At 46.9% G+C, this 18,261-nt stretch overlaps 1 protein-coding gene across 1 annotated transcript; it reads right to left on the bottom strand.

Annotated features, from left to right (window-relative positions):
* Positions 1–5,274: 5,274 nt before the first annotated feature.
* Positions 5,275–12,783, bottom strand: LOC140489303 (cyclin-dependent kinase inhibitor 1B-like). Its single transcript, XM_072588699.1, has 3 exons — positions 12,104–12,783; positions 11,245–11,359; positions 5,275–6,941 (listed from the first exon to the last, which is right to left on the bottom strand). The coding sequence occupies exons 1-2, from the start codon at positions 12,507–12,509 to the stop codon at positions 11,277–11,279; spliced, it is 489 nt and encodes a 162-aa protein (XP_072444800.1). The 5' UTR covers positions 12,510–12,783; the 3' UTR covers positions 5,275–6,941; positions 11,245–11,276.
* Positions 12,784–18,261: the final 5,478 nt, after the last annotated feature.

Below are 18,261 nucleotides of genomic sequence, written 5' to 3'. Positions count from 1 at the left end.
AGGGGTATGGGTGGGTTGCGCTTCGGTGTGGACTTGTTGGGCCGAAAGGCCTGTTTCCACACTGTAAATAATCTAATCAAACTCAACGGGCTGAATGGCCTGCTTCAGTCTTATGGCCCTAACTGCATATATTTGTTAACCATTGCAGGGTGTTCAGTACCAATTACCATGTTTCAGGTGCTGATACAGAGCCAGTCTCTGTGTAGATTGGGTGATACACAACACAGAACAATGGCACAAGTGTCAGCCAATGATCATCTCCAACTCGAAACCATCTCCCCATGACATTCAATGGCACTGTTCGAATCCCACTATCAAAACGTTGAATGTTAAAATTGAACTGGCCCAACTGTATCACCATGTGGCTACAAGAACAGGTTGGACGTTAGGAATCCTGCAGCAAGTAACTCATCTCCTGGCTCCCCATCAACACCGTCCACTGTCAACAAGGCACAAGTCAGGAGTGTGATGGAACACTCCCCACTTGCCTGGATGGGTGCAGGTCCAACAACACTCAAGGAGCTTGGCACCATCCAGGCTAGAGCAACTGCTTGATTGGCACCACATCCACCACCTTCAACGTTCACTCCCTTCACCATGGATGCAGAGTGGCAGCAGTGTGTACCAACTACCAGATACATTGTGGTAACGCCCTCAACAGCACAATCCAAATCTGTGACCTCAACCCCTTAGAGGCACAAGGGCAGCAGATACATGGGAATACCACTCCCAGCACATTCTCTGCCAAGCCACTCCATTCCTGTCTTGGAAATACATTGCCATTCCTTCACTGTCCTCAGTCAAAGTCCTGGAATTCTCTTCCCAAAGTGCTGAGGATCTCCCTAAAACACATAATGCAGGTTTGCCACCACCTTCTCAAAGGGCAAATTGGAATGGCCAACACATGTGGCCTGGATAACAACATACACATAAATAAATTAACAGGGAATAATCACTCAAATTTTAGCTGTGGCTCCATGGGTAGCAGTCTATAAATTAGAACATTGTTGTTTAAAATCCCACTCCTGAGACTTCAGCATAAAAATCAGGGCATTGTGGCTCAGTGGTTAGCACTACTGCCTCACAGCCAGGGACCCTGGTTCGATTCCACCCTCGGGTGACTGTCTGTGTGGAGTTTGCACATTCTCCCAGTGGCTGCGTGGGTTTCCTCTGGGTAATCCAGTTTTCTCCCACTGTCCAAAGATGTGCAGGATTGACCGTGCGAAATTTCCCATAGTGTCCAGGATGAGTAGGTCAGACATGGAAAATGCAGAGTTACAGGGATAGGATAGGGTGAGGGGTGATCTTGGGTGGGATGCTCTTCAGAGGGTTAGTGTGGACTCGATGGGTTGAATGGTCTGCTTCCACACTGTAGGGATCCTATGAAGGCTCACATGCCAGTGCAGTACGGGGGCGGGGGGTGGGGGGAAGGGAAGGGGAGCTGCACTGTAGCTGAAGATGACTTTCAGGCTGTATGTTGGGAGTAAGCCCTATCTGTTCTCCAAACTGGCTTTAAAGGATCCTATCATACTGTCTGAAGAGGAGCAGTGGGGATTGCCCTGGCTTATCCCTCAGCGAGGTATACCGAATGACCCATTCATAAACATTGTGGCTGTTTGTGGGATCTTGCTGTGTAAATTGCCTGCCGCATTCTACCCTTCAGGAGTACCGAGTATAAAATGTCTACAGTGAGCCGGGGCTGCGCAAGGTGGATGAGGAAGTGTTGGCGGTACCACCTTTCAGAGGAGATGTTAAATCAATCTTTTTCTCCCTCCTCAACTGCCACATTCCCTTTTCGAAAGCCAAAGTTGAATTTGCCTGCACCACACACTCTCAGAAGAATGTCGATCCCATCCCAGTTCTCAAAGCAGAGCCCCAGGGCTTCATGGTGTTCTGTCATTCACCAGTCAGCTCATCCCAGAGTAGGACTGGTCTGGAAGGTGTCGGTGGTGTTATAGGACTCAGGAGGACAGAGGCTCATGCTCTTGGAGTAAGGGTTTGATTCCCACTGTTGCAGATGGTGAAACTTTAATTCATTAAAAATCTGGAATTAAAAAATACCTCATGATAACTATAAACCGATCAGATTCACTAATGCTCTTGATGGAAGGAATCTGCTGTCTTCACCGTGTCTGGCCCACATGTGACTCCAGACCCACACTTAGGGATCAATGATAAAGTCTAGCCTAGTCATTGAGCTCCATAATCCACGAATGGATAAAAGAAACACCATTTTCCTCTGTGAAATTAAACATGACACAACTCCAGGTTATAGTCCCACAGGTTTAATTGGAAGCACTAGCTTTCGGAGCACCGCTCCTTCATCAGGTGGTTGTTATCAGGAGCAGCGCTCTGAAAGCTAGTGCTTCCAAATAAACCTGTTGGGCTATAATCTGGTGTTGTGTGATTTTTAACATTGTACACCCCAGTCCGACACCGGCACCTCCAAATCGTTCCTCTATGAAGACTATTTGTAGCCAATCTGTGAACAAATCGATGGGTGCCTCATCGATTCTGCGACCCCATGGTTTTTCCTTACAGAAGCCCACTATGGAACAGTGATTGTCGAAAGTGTCATGATGTGGAGGCACAAGTGTTGAACTGAAGTGGACAAAGTCAAAAACCACACAACACCTGGCTATTTGGAAGTACAAGCTATCAGAGTGCTGCTAGGTAGCTAGACCAAAGTGTAGTGAAGCCACAGAGAGTGGGAAGGTTTTGTTCTAAGCTAGGCTCAGCAGTCATCAAGGTCTGTCTGACTCTCCAAGTGCTTCAACGCAGTTTATTTTATTCATTCACAAGATGAGGGTGTTGTTGGCTGGGTCAGCCCATCCCGAATTGCCCAGAGGGCAATTCAAAATCAATCACATTGCTGTGGGTCTGGAGTCACATGGAGGCCAGAGCAGATATGGATGGCAATTTCCTTCCCCAAAGGACATTGGTGAACCAGATGTGTCATTCCGTGACAATTGACAATGGTTTCGTGGTCGTCATTAGGGATTTAATCAGACTCTTAACTCCAGATACTTTTTAAGAACCTTCTACCATCTGCCATGGTGGGATTTGGACCCAGATCCCCAGAACATAAAAACTGAAAGAACTGCAAATGCTGTAAATCAGAAACAAGAATAGAAAATCGCTGGGAACGTTCAGCTAGCCTGGCAGCATCTGTGGGAGAAATCAGAGTTAGCGTTTTGGGTTCTGAGGAATGGTCATAGAGTCATGGAGATATACAGCACGGAAGCAGACCCTTCGGTCCAACTTGTCCATGCCGACCAGATATCCCAACCCAACCCATTTGCCAGCACTTGTTCCATATCCCTCTAACCCTTCCTATTCATATCCCCATCCAGATGTCTTTTAAATGCCGTAATTGTACCAGCCTCCACCACTTCCTCAGGCAGCTCATTCCATACACACACCACCCTCTGCATGAAAACGTTGCCCCTTAGGTCCCTTTTATATCTTTCCCCGCTCACCATAAACCTTTGCCCTCTAGTTCTGGACTCCCCCACTCCAGGGAAAACAAATTCTTGTCTATTTATCCTATCCATGCCCCTCATGATTTTGTAATCCTCTATAAGGTCACCCCTCAGCCTTCAATGCTCCAGGGAAAACAGCCCCAGCCTGTTCAGCCTCTCCCTATAGCTCAAACCCTCCAACCCTGGCAACATCCTTGGAAATCTTTTCTAAACCCTACCAAGTTTCTGAGGAAGGGTCTCTTGACCCGAAATGTTAACTCTTGATTTTTCTCCATGGATGCTGTCAGACCTGCTGTGCTTTTCCAGTAATTTCTGTTTTTGATGCCCAGAATATATGCTGGGGCTGTGCATTAACAGTCCAATGATAATTCCACTGGGCCATCGCCTCCCCATAAATCTAACAGTGTGGTGCTGGAAAAGCACAGCAGGTCAGGCAGCATCTGAGGAGCAGGAAAATCTGGCTGTAAACCCTTCATTAGAAATGCAGTACCCAAAACGTCGATTCTCCTGCTCCTCGGATGCTGCCTGACCTGCTGTGCTTTTCCTGCACCACACTCTTTTGACTCTAATTTCCAGCATCTGCAGTCCTCACTTTCGCCTTCAATAGTGTGGTACTAAGCCAAGCAGGACAAACAGTCCTTTTTGGATTAACATAAAATCTGGCCTATGCTGTGCATTTGGTGCAGAGCCCCTGAACTGAGGAAAGATGGAGGCAAATGAGGTTGGAAACAGAGCATTTTGAGGAATTCAATGTTCCCGACAGCCTGTGACATCTGACAAGGAGGACTTGCGTTTTTAAATAGCTGAGGTTTAAAGAACGAGACTCTGCCAGTGACAAAATCCCAACAGCTGCAGACCCAGTTCGACAACCAGGCAAGGGCTCCTGGAGGGTATGTCATTGTAGTAAAAACAATGACTGCAGATGCTGGAAACCAGATTCTGGATTAGTGGTGCTGGAAGAGCACAGCAGTTCAGGCAGCATCCAAGGAGCAGCGAAATCAATGTTTCGGGCAAAAGCCCTTCCTGATGAAGCCCTTCCAGCTCCTTGGATGCTGCCTGAACTGCTGTGCTCTTCCAGCACCACTAATCCAGGGTATGTCATTGTAGCAGGCTATTCAGCCCATCATGTTTGAGCAGTCAATCAGCCATTCCTTCACTACCTGCTTTCTCCTGATCACTCCGCTAAAATTTTCCCCAATTATTCCATTCCATCTTGGACACCACAAATCTGCCCCCGCCACATTCAATTCAGGACCTGAACCACTCGCTGCATAATAAGGTCTTTCCTAACTGGGCTGTTGATCCGGTTAGCTATCGAGCATGAGTCCAGCCAGGAGGCTTGGGTTCAAGTCCCACCTACTCATGAAGTTTTAGATTAGATTACTTACAATGTGGAAACAGGCCCTTCGGCCCAACAAATCCACACCGACCCTCCGAAGAGCAACCCACCCAGACCCATTCCCCTACATTTACCCCTTCACCTAACACTATGGGCAATTTAGCACGGCCAGTTCACTTAACTTGCATATATTTGGACTTTGGGAGGAAACCCACGCAGACATGGGGAGAAGGTGCAAACTCTGTACACACACTTGCGGCAAGGCAGGAATTGAACCCGGGCCCCTGGTACCTGGTGCTATGAGACAGCAGTGCTAACCACTGAGCCACCGTGCTGCCCCATTCTTGTGAATCTTTCCTGCACTTGCTCCAATGCCATCCGATTCTCATTGGGAAGGAGAAAGAAGTTATACAAAAGGAAAAAGGAGGCACACAGACACGACTTTGTACCAAGTTAAAAAAAATGCAATTGCTTTATTTAAGTATCAATCCCATTGAGATGCTAACCGCTAAAACAATTCTGTTTCAGGATGACTGTTCTATTGTCCTGTGAATTCACATGCAAACAAATCTTGAGTTATACACAATGTCTTCATCCTGCAACATCAGTTACAATAGTGTTTACATGAACTGTATGCAACTTTAAACATAATATAATTTATAGAGCTATCTCCCCCACCCCCCCTTATTTTACAGGATTTTACAAAGATCCCCATTTGCTAAACTTTTAACATTTTCCGAATTTTGGTGGTTCAGAGTCTTTTTGTCACATCGTAGGGCTAATTTTATTTTCAGGCACATATTTTACAAGATTTGTATTCCCTGGTCATCTTTGGGTCGGGTCCCATGTGGAAATTTACAGGTCTTTTCACAGTCATGGAAGCCACAATCTGTTTGTGGTGACTCTGGAACTGGGCTCTTTTTGGCACTGTCCCATTGCTGGATTTTGGAATTTTATTTTCTTGCTGGATACAGTCACTGAGGTGGACAATGCCTGTGGCTGGGCACTACCAGTCAGATCAGCTACCCAGTTATCAAAATAGCAATGACAAAATCGCAGCTTAGCACAAACGCGGAGATTCAATTTGTTAAATCAAAGTTCCCTCAATGGAACAAAGCCAAGGTCTGCGTTTAACCTCCCACTGCCCCACACCCCCAAAAAGCTAAATGCTTCACTTATCATAGTTTCAGTATTACTCCAGACTGATGCAAGGCTTCATATATAATCCTGGACAGTTTTATCTTAGCTGTGGGACCTCTCACATGTTTGGATAATGTCGGAGAAGTGGAAAACAGAAATGTCCATTGACATATTCTAGTGCACACTCAGCATGGTCTATCATGACATACGGCACATTCACATCTCCCTCTGTATCTGTATACATATGATAGCATTCATGAGCTACATATGACTCTCACTAGTTAGTAAACCGTCAGAAGTCACATGACATCATGTTATAATTCAACAGGTTTACTTGAAATCACAAGCTTTCCGAGTGCTGCTCCTTCATCAGTTGACGGACTATAACCTGGTGTTGGGTGACTTCTGACTTTGTCCACTCCAGTCCAGTATTGGCACCTCCACTAGTTAGTAAATAAAGCAGCAGGTCAAGTCAGGTACAGCACCAGGTTAAATCTAGGGTGATGCTACATCAATGCAAACTCTGATTCCTTGCTGCAGCACTCACATCAACCACCTCAAAGTACATTTCACCACCACAATGTTCACCAGAGCTTTCCCCTTGACTCTGGTTGAGGCAGCCAGACCTGTTTTGTTACTCCCAGCCAAATAAAGCCAGCAGCGTCAGCTCTCAATGGTCTTCAGCATGTTCGACGTGCAGATTGTCCTGGGTTGTGCTTTATGGTGAGGAGTGTCAGCGAATTATTGTACAGTTTTGAGTCTGGAAGGTTCTTCACACGAGGAGGTCACAGATGAGCCAACAGTGTTCCCGGAACATGGACTCTACATCGACTCCCAATGCAGATGTTTGGAAATGATCTTCTGCTCTTTTTGGAGTCTCCCACTCAGGATTTTATCGCATTCAGGATCAGGTTAACTTTGGCCTGAGTAGGAGTTGTTTCAAAACGTCAGTTTATTGAAAAACCAAAAGCAAAACGTATCTGAAAGATATAAATCGAACATCATTATTTACAAACTTAAGCATCAGTTGCCCTTGTGTCTAGCTAACAAACATGCCAAGGAGAATTATTACAAGAGTTGAGATGCCTTTACACCATGTCATAAACTACTTGTATGAGGCTCAAATCCTTCTATGCACTGTCCTGTTCGCCCTACCCCAGACTCTGCAAGCCCCACCCCTGTTTCACTCAGCCCCACCCCTGAGCTGGCAAGCCCCACACCTTATCTACAAGCCCCACCCCCTTCCCTTTAAACCCCCTCCCCTGATCCTACAAGCCCACTCTGCCTTCTTGAGATCTCTTTGCTCCTCCAATTCTGACTTCCCGCTCATCCCTAGATTCCTTCCACCCCACCGTCAGTAGCAGTACGTTCCTGCCCGAGATCCAGGTCTCCTCCCTAAGCCCTCTCCCTGCTTGCCCTTACTCCTTTGGAACACTTTTTCAAATTCCCCAGCCTGGTTAGCAACAGATCCTGGCTGTGACAGACCAAAACAAAAAGAGAAATCATTTCACAATTTTCAGTGTGTAGCTTGAAGGCATTTGGCCTAAAGTTCCGGACGATGGGAGAAGGTCTGATCTTGTGATCCCAATTCTTGAGTTTTAAATGCCAGCCTCCATGAAGAAAATGCAAAATGAAAGCCACCCTTGCACTTCTGCTTCACTGATGCTGATTTCTCACTGTCCCCCACTCCGAACAGAGAGCGGGAAATTAAAGATGAGTGGTGGTAGTGATCACCCCACTGAGTGAGAAGGGAATGAGCAGTGACCTGGGGAGGAACCAGTGAGGGACATTGCTATCTCCTGCAAAATTCAATCACTTTCTCAAATTTTCAAAAGCAAAACCCAAAGTGCATTTTAAAATCCGGTTTTATCGCGGAACTTGGATAATGGGAGAGCATCTATGTCATAAAAAGATGTCCTTTTTCACGTCAAAGGAAACCTCCCTTGATGGGAAGCAGAGACTACTCACTGCATCCCCCTTCCCGCTATAGCTCACACAAGCAGGCATGTGAGAGTCTGCAAGGTTGGCACTCAGTGTGCTATTCAACTGTGTGGGCCAGAACACTGTCACTTCTTAAACCTTATTGCCAACCCTCTGTCTGCACCTTGACAAAGACAGTTGGAAAGGGGTTGTTAAATTGAGGAACAATTGCAGGATTTGAAGTGCAGATGGGGAAGGGGGAAGGGTGAATCATGGATTTGAGATCAGCCATTATTGAATGGCTGAGTAGGCTGGAAAGGCTGAGTGGCCTCCTCTTGTTCATTTGGGCAAATGTTCCCACTTTACCTATCCCCATATGAAACATATGCTGGTGTGATCAGAGGCTGGGATTGGTATGGAGGCGACAGGAAAGGGAGAAGGATCAGAAACAGCTGCTGATTCCTTTCCATGGTGGTCTACCTTTCACCATCTCAGCGGCAGGAATGTCTTAAACCAGACCCAGCAGCCCTCGGTTCAGAGCAATTTGACGTTTGCAAGTTGCCTGAACCAAACAAGTTTAGAGTAACACCACTTCACAGAAGCCGATGGGAAATATTGCGTTTGACAAATCAAAGTGTGGTGTAGCGATAAAGTCACTGGATTAGTAATCCAGAGGCTAATGCTCTGGGCACCTGAAATAAAAACCAAAACGGAAAATGCTGGAGAACCTCAGTAGGTCTGGCTGCATCTGTGGTGGAAGTGGGTACTGCAGATGCTAGAGATTAGAGTCAAGATAATGATGAAGGGCTTGTATATGTGTGTGTATGTGTGTATGTATGTGTATATGTGTGTATGTGTGTGTATGTGTGTATGCATGCGTGTATGTGTATATGTGTGTATGTGTGTGTATGCGTATATGTATGCATGTGTATATGTGTGTATGTATGTGTATGTCTATATGTGTGTGTATGTATATATGCATGTATCTATGTGTATATGTGTGTATATATATGTGTGTGTGTGTATATATGTGTATTTTCTGATGAAACGTCAATTTTCCTGCTCCTCGGATGCCGCCTGACCTGCTGTGCTTTTCCAGCACCATTCTAATCCTGGCTGCATCTGTGAAGAGGGAACAATTAATGCTTCCAGTCCAGTGACCTATCGTCAGAACTTCAAACTCCATCATTGTTATTATTGTTGCTAAACTCTCGTTTTACCCCTGATTTGCAAAGTTACCGCCAGTTTCTCACCCTGTCAATGCCAGCACTCAATCGGTGAAAATAAAACAAAAGAGGCGCAGATGCTGGAAGTCAGAAACAAAACCAGAAATTTGGTGGAATTAAATAAATAATAAACCCATCAAAGTGTCGCAAGGCATAGCACAAACCCTCAGATTAAAGGAAAATACTGCAGCTTTTGGCTTTCCGAAGTGAAGAAGGCTGGAGAAACTCAGTAGGTCTCTGTGGAGAGAGAAACAGAGCTAATGTTTTGAATCTAATATGACTCTTCATCAGATCACTTCAGAAAGCATGTAAAATCTCATCAGGTTCACTGGTGTGCTTTAGGGAGGAAAGATCTGTCCTGTGTGTGACTACAGACCCACAGCAAATACTTGACTCTTTAAGTGCTCTCTGACATGGCCTGACAAGTCACTCATTTCAAGGGCAAGTAGGGGTGGACAACAAATACTGGCCTTGCCAATGACACCCAACATCCTGTAAGTGTCCAAAGTGTCAACCACAAAATACACTCACAGATTGAGAAATCAGAGTTAACCTTTTCAGGTCAAGTAATCTTCCCTCAGTTCTGGGGAAGTTCAACCAGAAATGCTCACCCTGGATTTCTCTCCACAGATGCTAACAGACCTGCCGAGCTTTTCCAGCAGTTTTTGTTTCTGATTTCCAGCATCTGTGGTTCTTTTGTTTTATTTTCACCGATTGAGTGCTGGCATTGACAGGGTGAGAAACTGATTGAAAATCTGGGGTAAAATGAGAGCTTAGCAACAATGATAAGCAGGTCCCTCAAGTCTGAGCATCTCAGTAACAAACACTGGAGATTCCACAGTCGGGGGGAGCTCCTGCAAAGAACTCCTCCCATTTCCCTGTCACTCTCAATCCCTTTACACTCCCCACTCCCTCTACCCTCTCACCCCTTCCTGGGAATAGGTTGCACATTCCTGCCACTTCCTACAATGCTGGGTTGGAAATTTGGGGGAGAGAGAGCAGGGCAGTGATAATGCGATACATGAGGAATCTTAATCACAATCCATGCAGGATGTCTGGGAAGGGAGATGTGTGTGTGTGTGTTTGAATATGTGTGTGTGTGCGTGTGTAAAATTGTGTTTGTATGTGGGTGTATATATGTGCGTGTATGTGTGTGTATATATAGTGTGTGTGTGTATATGTGCATGTATATATGTGTGTGTACGTATGTTTGTGTGTATGTATGTGTGTGCATGTTTGTGTTTGTTTATGTGCATGTATATATATATGTGTGTGTGTGTGTGTGTGTGTATACATTGTTTGTGTAGATTACCCAGAGCCATTGTCAATCATTTACACCTTTCAGACTCAATATCTGTTAGGAATTCATCCCTTCTCAAGAGACCACCTATCTTAAGACATAAAATTCCCCCACTGTTCTAATCTGACTTTATTTACTTCAAAAATCACTTCTGCAAAACTTGACCTTCTAAAAGATAGACCAGAGCAGCTCATCACTGCAACAACAAATCCACAACCACTACCATCTAGAAGGACAAGGGGAACTGATACACGGGAACACCACCCCCTGCAAGTTCCCCTCCAAGTCACTCACCATCTTCACTTGGAAATATATCGCTGTTCATTCGGTGTCGCTGGGTCAAAATGCTGGGGAACCTCCTCCTGAACAGCACTGTGGGTGTAATTACACCCCCAGGACTAAACTGGTCAAAGAAGCAGCTCACCACCACCTTCTCGGGGGCAATTTGGGATGGGTACAAATATGAACCCACAACTCATGAATGCATAAAAACAATACAGGAATTACAATAGTTGGATGGCATCTGGGTGGGTATACAAATAGAAAGAATTTAGAGGGATGTGGGCCAAATGTTGGCAAATGGTCAGCTTATTATCTGGTCAGCATAAATAAGTGGAACCTGAAGGGTCTGTTTCTGTGCTGTATAACTCTTGACACCAATTCGTTTATACCATAGAAATTATTATTAGGGAAAACTGAATTTTTTCAAACTTGACAGACATAGAGGCTAAAACGATTGATAATGGTCGTGTGTATTCTGATCACAAAATCATTGGAGGTGATAGAATTCCCCAGGAGTTTGGATTTCCAAATCCTGGCTTTACATTTCAGACTCACCTCTCTCTCTCACTCAAGTGCCCTGGTTGATTTTACCGGAATCTTTTCCGTGGAGTTGTCTCTCTGGGAATCAAAGACTTGGAGCTGGCAATCCTCTTGCGTCTTGGGAAGAAATCTGCAGAAGCAGAGGGAAAGATTGCTGAGTCAAAGCAGCGATTGAATTTTGCAAAAGGGGGCAGCTTTCAAAAGGGTGTGGACTGGAACTTTTAAAAAAAACCATTGAGATCTGGCGTCACGCAGAGTAGTAAAACCGAGTCCCCACCACCACCCCCCCCCAAAAATAAACTTCCAACTCACTCATCAAAACAAGTACTGCTGAGCTGCCAAAGATCTTTTTTGGCAAAAGACCCTTTTTTTTCAGCCAAACTAGATTTTCACCGCCACCCTAAACATCTCTTCCCCCCCCCCCAAAAAAAATCTACAAACCACAGATAAATTGGACATTTTGGGGGGGGGGGTACATTCCAAGTTTTTCAACATTAGATTCACTACAGCTTAAAAGAAACATATGTTCTGCTAAAACCTTTAACAAACTGAAATAGAAAACACCATTCTGCTATAACAGTAAACTAAAGATGTTTTGTAAATATCACCGAACCACTTGACAAGATTTTGTTTTTAGTTTCATGTTCTGTTTGAAGTGAGTAGGCTACCGATTGTTTTTGTAATAACACAAAACAATTTCGGCTTCCAGGCAATTTTCACCTCCCCCCCCCCCCACACTCAAATGGACAAGTGACAATTTGACTGGCTCCTAGCTTGTCTATTGCAGTCCAGGTCTGTTTGCTCACTGGGTTGGAAACATACACCAGGCTGACACGACAGGAAAGTATTTTAAAACCTGGTTCTCCCAACCGACCTGTTATGGGGGTTGTGCTCTCCCTCTTTCTGCTCCTGACACTGGCTTTGACCTCGCTTTTCCTGGGACCTTTCCCGTTTTTCTTTGCCCGGCCACCGCTCTCGAGAGTCTCAGTGTCGCCCTCACCCTCGCTGGTTGGAATAGAAGCAGGGGAATCCCAGTAGAAACTGGGGAGATCCCTGGAGTCCAAAGCCTCCCAGACATAATTGCCAGTCAGGGGACTGTGGTTCTCGAAGTCGAAGTTCCACCTCTGGCAGTGGGAGTTTTTGATCTCCTTCAGTTGAGTTTTCATATCCTTCCTGAGTTCCTCATGGTCCAATTTCCCAAATAAACTCCTGCACACCGCCTTGTTCAGGTGCCTGAGCTGCGTGGTCCGCTCAGAGTCCTCGCTGGTCGAATGAGACATTGCAACCAACACAAACTAACACACAGAAATAAACCCCTCTTCCCAAAAATAAATCTGCAATGTTTGTTGTTCGGTCAAAATAACTAAAACTAAAACAGCCGGTTCCGAACTCTTCAGGGAGTGAGACAACTTTCCCCCCAGAAAGTTTTGTTTCTCGTGCATCAGCAGTTTGTAACATTCTCCACACCCATTCCGATAACCTTCCCTGTCTCTGGCACAGACCCGAGTGAAGGCAGTTACTGTTCCCCGCTCCCCTCCCCTCCCAAGCTCTGGACTTGTACAAACTGAGTACGCTGCCTTTATTTATTCAGCAGTGCGTGGAAAACACAGTGGCACTCTCATCAAAGACCAACCTCTGACGTGAACGCTGACGACTCCCTGTGTGTAATAAAAGTGCTGCAGGGACCGACAGACACACAAAGGGAAATACACACAGACACCCACACACTTACACACACACACACAGGGGGACAGAGACAGAGGTAGACACATTCACACGGTGAGACAGACACACAGATTCACACACACACACACACACACATACACACACAGAGGCACAAACTGATAGAGACACAGAGAAACAGGTACAAACTGATAGAGACACAGAGAAACAAAGAGAGATAGACAAACAGAGTCACAAGTTTGTAGACACAGAGAAACAGACAGAGACACAGGGAAACTGAGAGGCAGGGAGAAACACAGGGAGAGACAGTGACCCATACAGACAAAGTGGCAGGAAGGCACAGAGGAAGAAAGACAGAGATAGCAGTACAGAGAGGGAGACAGACATAAAGTGAGACAGATTAACAGTACCGAGGTGGAGACACAGTGAGAAACACAGAAACAGATAGAGAAAGAGACAGGTACAAAGAGAGAGATACACATAGAAGGAGACAGACACATAGAGAGGCACAGAGGGAGAGACAGAAAGCAAATACAGAAGAAAGAGAGACAAAGAAAGGGAGACAAGAGACATGAAAAGAGATAGTTGGGTAAGAGAGAGACCCACAGAAGAGACAAGAGGCACAAAGAGGCAGAAAACACACACACACACACACAATGGGCAGGATAGACCACTCATCCCCTTGAGCTTGCTTTGAAATGATCTGGGCTGCTCTTGGTCTTCAGCTCCGCCTTCCCCATCCTTCCCCATCCCTCGGTTCCCAGAGAGAACAATGAATCCCAGCTTGAAATATCTTCAATGATGGGGGATTCACAGCTGTCAGCTCAAAAATTCCAAAGACGCACAATCCTCTGGTTGAAGAAATGGCTCCTCATTTTGGACTGAAATAACTTTGGCCTTGTCAGTGACTGTGTCTCATGCGCTACATTCCCTAAACCACAGGAACAACCTCTCAGTGTTGACCCTATTGGAGCCACTTCAGAATCTTGCAAGCCTCCTGACAAGCCTCATTCCTGATGAAGGACTTAGGCCCGAAACGTTGATTCTCCTCCCCCTCCTCGGATGCTGCCTGACATGCTGTGCTTTTCCAGCATCACACTCTCGACTCTTCAGAATCTTGAACGTTTCAACAAGATCACATCTCATTCTCCTAAACTCCAGAGAATGTTGGACACCATTTACTCAATCTTGTACCACAGAGCAACTCTCTCATTCCAGGGACCAATCTCTTTTTTTGTGACTGCCTCCAACATCATAGAGATCTACAGCACAGAAATAGGCTGTTTGGCCCATCGAGTCTGTGCCAATCAAGAATAACCATCTAAACCCATTTTCCAACACTTGGCCCAAAATCTTGTATATCTTGGCATTGCAAGTACGCATCTAAATACTTTTTAAACATCATGAGGTTTTCTGTCTCTACCATCCTTACAGGCAGTGAGTCCCAGATTCCCACTACCCTCTGGGTAAAAGAACAAATCCTCACATCCCTTCAAAACCTCCCGCCCCTGTCTTTAGATCTATGCCTGTTGGCCTTTTTGGACCAACTTCCTTCCTATCTACCCTCTCTATGTCCCTCATGAATTTATACATCTCAGTCACGGCCCACCCATTTCGGGTATAACCTGAAGAGGGGTTATATCCAAAACATTGACTACTCCACCTCCTGATGCTGCCTGACTTGCTGTGTTCCTCCAGCCTCCTGCCTGTCCCTCCTGATGCTGCTGGTTTGTTGTGTTCCTCCAGCCTCCTGCCTGTCCCTCCTGATGCTGCCCCTTGCTGTGTTCCCCCAGCCTCCTGCCTGTCCCTTCTGATGCTGCCTGACTTGCTGTGTTCTCCCAGCCTCCTGCCTGTCCCTCCTGATGCTGCCTGTCTTGCTGTGTTCTTCCAGCCTCCTGCCTGTCCCTCCTGATGCTGCCTGCCTTGCTGTGTTCTCCCAGCCTCCTGCCTGTCCCTCCTGATGCTGCTGGTTTGTTGTGTTCCTCCAGCCTCCTGCCTGTCCCTCCTGATGCTGCTGGTTTGTTGTGTTCCTCCAGCCTCCTGCCTGTCCCTCCTGATGCTGCTGGTTTGTTGTGTTCTCCCAGCCTCCTGCCTGTCCCTCCTGATGCTGCCTGCCTTGCTGTGTTCTCCCAGCCTCCTGCCTGTCCCTCCTGATGCTGCCTGGCTTGCTGTGTTCTCCCAGCTTCCTGCCTGTCCCTCCTGATGCTGCTGGTTTGTTGTGTTCCTCCAGCCTCCTGCCTGTCCCTCCTGATGCTGCTGGTTTGTTGTGTTCCCCCAGCCTCCTGCCTGTCCCTCCTGATGCTGCCTGCCTTGCTGTGTTCTCCCAGCCTCCTGCCTGTCCCTCCTGATGCTGCCTGCCTTGCTGTGTTCTCCCAGCCTCCTGCCTGTCCCTCCTGATGCTGCTGGTTTGTTGTGTTCCTCCAGCCTCCTGCCTGTCCCTCCTGATGCTGCTGGTTTGTTGTGTTCCCCCAGCCTCCTGCCTGTCCCTCCTGATGCTGCCTGCCTTGCTGTGTTCTCCCAGCCTCCTGCCTGTCCCTCCTGATGCTGCCTGCCTTGCTGTGTTCTCCCAGCCTCCTGCCTGTCCCTCCTGATGCTGCCTGCCTTGCTGTGTTCTCCCAGCCTCCTGCCTGTCCCTCCTGATGCTGCCTGCCTTGCTGTGTTCTCCCAGCCTCCTGCCTGTCCCTCCTGATGCTGCCTGCCTTGCTGTGTTCCTCCAGCCTCCTGCCTGTCCCTCCTGATGCTGCCTGCCTTGCTGTGTTCCTCCAGTCTCCTGCCTGTCCCTCCTGCTGCTGCTGGTTTGTTGTGTTCCTCCAGCCTCCTGCCTGTCCCTCCTGATGCTGCCCCTTGCTGTGTTCCTCCAGCCTCCTGCCTGTCCCTCCTGATGCTGCCTGCCTTGCTGTGTTCTCCCAGCCTCCTGCCTGTCCCTCCTGATGCTGCTGGTTTGTTGTGTTCCTCCAGCCTCCTGCCTGTCCCCCCTGATGCTGCTGGTTTGTTGTGTTCCTCCAGCCTCCTGCCTGTCCCTCCTGATGCTGCCCCTTGCTGTATTCCCCCAGCCTCCTGCCTGTCCCTCCTGATGCTGCTGGTTTGTTGTGTTCTCCCAGCCTCCTGCCTGTCCCTCCTGATGCTGCTGGTTTGTTGTGCTCCTCCAGCCTCCTGCCCGTCCCTCCTGATGCTGCTGGTTTGTTGTGTTCCCCCAGCCTCCTGCCTGTCCCACCTGATGCTGCCTGTCTTGCTGTGTTCCCCCAGCCTCCTGCCTGTCCCTCCTGGTGCTGCTGGTTTGTTGTGCTCCTCCAGCCTCCTGCCCGTCCCTCCTGATGCTGCTGGTTTGTTGTGTTCCCCCAGCCTCCTGCCTGTCCCTCCTGATGCTGCCTGCCTTGCTGTGTTCTCCCAGCCTCCTGCCTGTCCCTCCTGATGCTGCCTGCCTTGCTGTGTTCTCCCAGCCTCCTGCCTGTCCCTCCTGATTCTGCCTGCCTTGCTGTGTTCCCCCAGCCTCCTGCCTGTCCCACCTGATGCTGCTGGTTTGCTGTGTTCCCCCAGCCTCCTGACTGTCTACTTTGGATTTCTTCATCTGCAGTTTTTTTTTCTCTCTATCCTTGGCCTTTTAACCAACTTTCAGTCAAGGGCTTCATTGTTTCTGCCTGTTATCAGTTGTTCGAGTTCAGAGCTGATATTATTAAACCAGCCCTGAGCCCAACTACCTTGTCTCCTAATCAGACTATTCAACCATTGGGTGGGGGGTGGGGGGGGGGAGGGGGGGAGGGTCACCTGAGTAATTTTTAATTTGACTTACTACCACAAGTTAACATTCACATTTCAAATCTTAATTAGGCAGGGTTAACCGAAACAGCCAGCACAGCTTTATCGTACAATATGGTTATCTACTCATACATTCACTCCAATTCTGGTCCCTTTTCTGGGCTAGTTATCATCAACTAAGAGCAAAGCAATCTAATGGCTTATTTTTGGAGAAAAGACAAGATAAGCAGTAAAGCTAAACTGACAGTGCTAACTGCATTGTCTACACCATCATATGTATATACACATACACACATACATGTATCACACACACACATAAACAACAAGGATGATTTCCAACAATAGGGAGAGGGTGAGATTAGAGACACACAGAGAAACAGAGAGAGATACAGAAAAACAGATACTGAGGGCATGATTTGGAGGTGCCAGTGTTGGACTGGGGTGGACAAAGTTAAAAATCACACAACACCAGGTTATAGTCCAACAGGTTTAATTGGAAGCACTAGCTTTCAGAATGCTGCTCCTTCATCAGGTGGTTGTGGAGTCATGGAGAGAGAGAGACACACGCACACGCACAGATACGGAGAGACACACAGAGATAGAAAGTGCATGCAGACAAAGAGGTCGAGAGATAAACATAGAGAGAGAATTAGAGAGAAACAGATATGGATGGGGTGGAGAGACACTTACACACATGCACAGAAATAGAGAGACACGCAGAGGTGGAAAGACGCATGCAGACAAAGAGATACAGAAATAAACAAAGAGAGAGGGAAATAAACAGAAGCAGAGACAGAGGGGGTGGAGACACACACACGAACAGAGAAAGACACACAGAGATAGAAAGACATGCAGACAAAGAGGTAGAAAGATAAACATAGAGAGAGAAATAAAGAGAAACAGATGCGTGAATGGGGGCGAGACAGAGAGATACTCGCAAACACAGAAACAGACAGACACAGACATAGAGAGACTCGAGCAGATAAAGAGACAGGGAGATAAACAGAGAGAGAAATAAAGAGAGAGAGATACAGAGAGAAAGAGACACAAAGAGAGACAGATGCAGAGATGGAAAGACACAGAGTTAGAGAGACAGGGAGAGGAATAAAGAGGAACAGAGATGTAGTGGGAGGGGGAGAGACATACATAGTATGTAAAGAGAAGCAGAAACACACCGAAGGAGAGAGAGGCACATGAACAGATAGATAGATAAACAAAGAAACAGAGATAGAGAGGGAGGGAGTAAATGCAGAAGGTTTAATCATTTCCCAAATGCTGCCAGTTATCACCCTGTCCTATATAGACACAGAAACACACAGCTACTGTCACACAAAAGTACATAGACATTGTCATTGCACACAACACACACAGGTAAACAATCTCTCAAAACAAGTGCCAAATCTAGGAATGATCAGCCCATCAGGTCAATCTGACATCTCATGAAGGTGGGGGACCACATTCCTGACGGAAATCTGGCCTTGTGGTAAAGAACAACAATAACTTGCATTTATATAGCACCCATAATGGTTCTGGATTAGTGGTGCTGGAAGAGCACAGCAGTTCAGGCAGCATTCAAGGAGCTTCGAAATCGAC

The sequence above is a fragment of the Chiloscyllium punctatum genome, chromosome 18, assembly GCF_047496795.1.
Source record: "Chiloscyllium punctatum isolate Juve2018m chromosome 18, sChiPun1.3, whole genome shotgun sequence".
Lineage (NCBI taxonomy): Eukaryota > Metazoa > Chordata > Chondrichthyes > Orectolobiformes > Hemiscylliidae > Chiloscyllium > Chiloscyllium punctatum.
The sequence above is the reverse complement of the archived record's forward strand: the minus strand, read 5'-3'. Positions and strand labels throughout refer to the sequence as shown.